General features: G+C 35.9%; 1 protein-coding gene across 17 annotated transcripts in view; it reads left to right on the forward strand.

The window, feature by feature from the left end:
* The window catches only part of LOC145963876 (uncharacterized), a 56,069-nt gene that overhangs the window by 42,651 nt on the left and 10,652 nt on the right, over nt 1-2,766 (forward strand). For 13 of the 17 annotated variants that reach the window (XR_014436276.1, XR_014436278.1, XR_014436275.1 and 10 more), the window contains one exon: nt 835-1,075. The exons of 3 other annotated variants lie outside the window; for them this stretch is intronic. Coding sequence is in view for 1 of the 14 variants with exons in the window: in XM_083086166.1 (XP_082942292.1) it covers nt 835-877 (43 nt within the window). In the remaining 13 variants the exon portion in view is untranslated. Of the gene's footprint in view, nt 1-87; nt 659-834; nt 1,076-2,766 lie in introns of those variants that run through there. One more of the 17 variants, XR_014436288.1, reaches the window with a different exon arrangement.

Consider the following 2,766-nt stretch of genomic DNA (forward strand, 5'->3'; position numbering starts at 1 on the left):
TGATAGCCGCATTATTACACTTGCGGATCGTAGAAACACGCCTTATTATTGGTCATTATCTATATGAAATTATGCATCCGATCGCTAGTTTCCTTTTTCGTCCGCATGCGTGTGTAAAATCGAGTCGTTTCGTCATTAGAATATTTTATCGTGCCTCACCCATCAAATTTAATGTGCGATATAATTACGGTTTTATTTATGAAAATACGCGTATTACAAGTTGCGTTTAGCGGAAATTTTTATCCAAGTATAATACGATAATAATTACGACTATTTAATTATAACGTACGTGTGTATATTTAATACATGCGTACATCGATTTATCAAATATCGATGATAGCATATAGGAATTATATAGAATTGCAATCTCGATTACGGCTGCGTTTTGCGGCTTTGAAACGCAGGTGGCGAAAGTGTGTTCACCAGATACGCTTAATGAACAATGATCGCGCGGGAATTTGATCCTCCGTCTCGTAATGTAGGCTAGACATCATCTCGAATTACGCGACGAGCCAGCGGCCGCAACTGTCACTTTGCGTTTATCTCGTCACACGCATCGGAATGTAATATCTTGATTAACCCTTGCGTCAAAATACTACCGTTTTCCCATCGATGCGGCCATGTAATAGGTCCAACGTAATCGTCTGTCTCTTTCGTGGTAGATAAAAATTATTAACAAGCGTGTTCCATGTCTTAACATTTTTATATCGGTCGAAATAAATTTAATAATGTTTCATTAGATACCATGTACCTAATGTAACATTATCAAGCTTGCGTTACAAATATGTCGTTGCAATAATTTTTATTTTTAACGTGTGTGTCTTTCTGTTTTAGTTTTTCATTGCAATTCATGATACAACTAAGACAAGCGAAATAAGGCACATGTAGTTTATGGGAAATGGATGCGGTCGACAATTGCTGAATAAATGTGGATCGTTTCGGAAAAATAGGGAAAAACGAGCGCGGCCAGACCAAGTTGGTTCTCTATCTTTTCCTCCTTCAGCCAGTGGAAGGATGCATCAAGGCCAGATGAGGCCTGTCCACTAGTAAAAGAGGGCCGAAAAATGGCTGACAGGTAACAAACGAGAGCCATTTGTTAGCACCGATTTGCCCTGGCGTTTACCGCCGCGTCTAGACGTCCAGGTCCGCCCGGATTCCCTCTTCTACTACTCGTACGGTACATTTCCGTAAACTCCTCGCTGCTGATATTTACCAAGAATCGCGTTTTGCGAGAGATACTCGAGTTAATGCGTCTTATTAATTTCATCGGAGGAAAGAAACGCGCGCGTTCGTTTCTAGTCTAGTGCAAACGAGTCGAGACGCGAATCTCGGAGAAAAATCGCTTGAAAATTAAAAACTTTTTCACCTAAAAACCAGTTTCCTGGGCGGAATATTATCTCTCGATTTAAAGCAACTGAAATCGGTTAGATTTGCGTTCGAAACATAAAACACATAGTATCTGTATCGCACGATCTGTGCTCGCCGTCTTGCCGTGAGTTCGTTCCCGCGCCCGGAAATGCATAATTGAAAGGCGAGGAGAGCCTCATAAATAACCGCGCTAATTATTTCTAGCCTCGCCAATTTCCTGCCTTCTTGTTTGTACGCCTTCTCTCCTTCTGCTCCTTCGTTTTTTTTCTTTCTTCACCGCGATTACCTTTTCTTTCTCATCCACTTTTGTGTATGTCGTTATAGGAATTTCGCAATCCTTTTACTGCAATATTTTCATCACTGCTCTGTTATCGATAATTAATGCAGGAAAATGTAACAATTACAGCATTATCGAAGTAATTGAAAATATTACTATAAATTTTTAATTAAGGTTTTATTAAAATAAAATTTATTTGAAAAAAAGAAAGTGCAAAAACTTTATTATAAAATATTATATTATCTCGATTAATTTTGGAAAGTATTAATATAAATTATGCAAAGACAGAGAAATTTATATAATACGTAAAAAATCATTTTCATTAAAAAAACAATCAAAAGATTTATTTCACGAGACACCTTTCACCGAGATTTTGTCGCGTCGCTTGTTGCTCGTATGAAGGTAAATTAAATTGAAATTCCGCGAAATCTTCGATTTCTACATCAGGTTTACACTCAACAAAAATCGCGCTCGTTTCTTCGTAAACTCGTGACTCAATTTGAAAAATTCACTTCAAAATTTCTGATTATCGCCCCGTCTTTTTGTCCTATCGTGTCTGCGGTCTGCCATTTTTATAAGCTCCATAAAATCTGCGTACGACCAAAATGGAGAAAATAGTTTAGTACCGGGCCTGAATGGGGCCCCGCGAATGGACACTGTTAACTCCAGGTATCCAATGGTATAAAATTGACTTTTTATCGCGAGAGAAAGAACGACTGGAATTTAGACAGCGATGTTTTCGGAGATTCTTAAGCGCAGCAAAACCTAACATTTTATTCTCTTTCAAATATTTTGTCTTTAAATAGTGCGAATGTTATTTTATTACAAATTATATCGAGATTGATTTAAAGAAAGAAAATCACTTTCTTTAGCGAATCTGTTTGTTAATTGTAATAGCCATAATCGTGAAATTATTAACATTTAAACAGAAGAAATTATATATTTAACTTTGTAAAAAAAGAACAATAAAATAGATACATTAGAAATATGTTTAAGAATATAAATTTCATAGAGAATGAATGGAATATATATAAATTTTCAATGATAATTTTCAAGTTTTAATTATGCAATTAATGATATTTTTTATTAATTCATAAATACATACATGAAAAATGATTGAT

Source organism: Camponotus vicinus, unplaced genomic scaffold (genome assembly GCF_025532165.1).
Source record: "Camponotus vicinus isolate PSW18456_S1 unplaced genomic scaffold, iyCamVici1.0 SCAF_13, whole genome shotgun sequence".
Classification (NCBI taxonomy): domain Eukaryota; kingdom Metazoa; phylum Arthropoda; class Insecta; order Hymenoptera; family Formicidae; genus Camponotus; species Camponotus vicinus.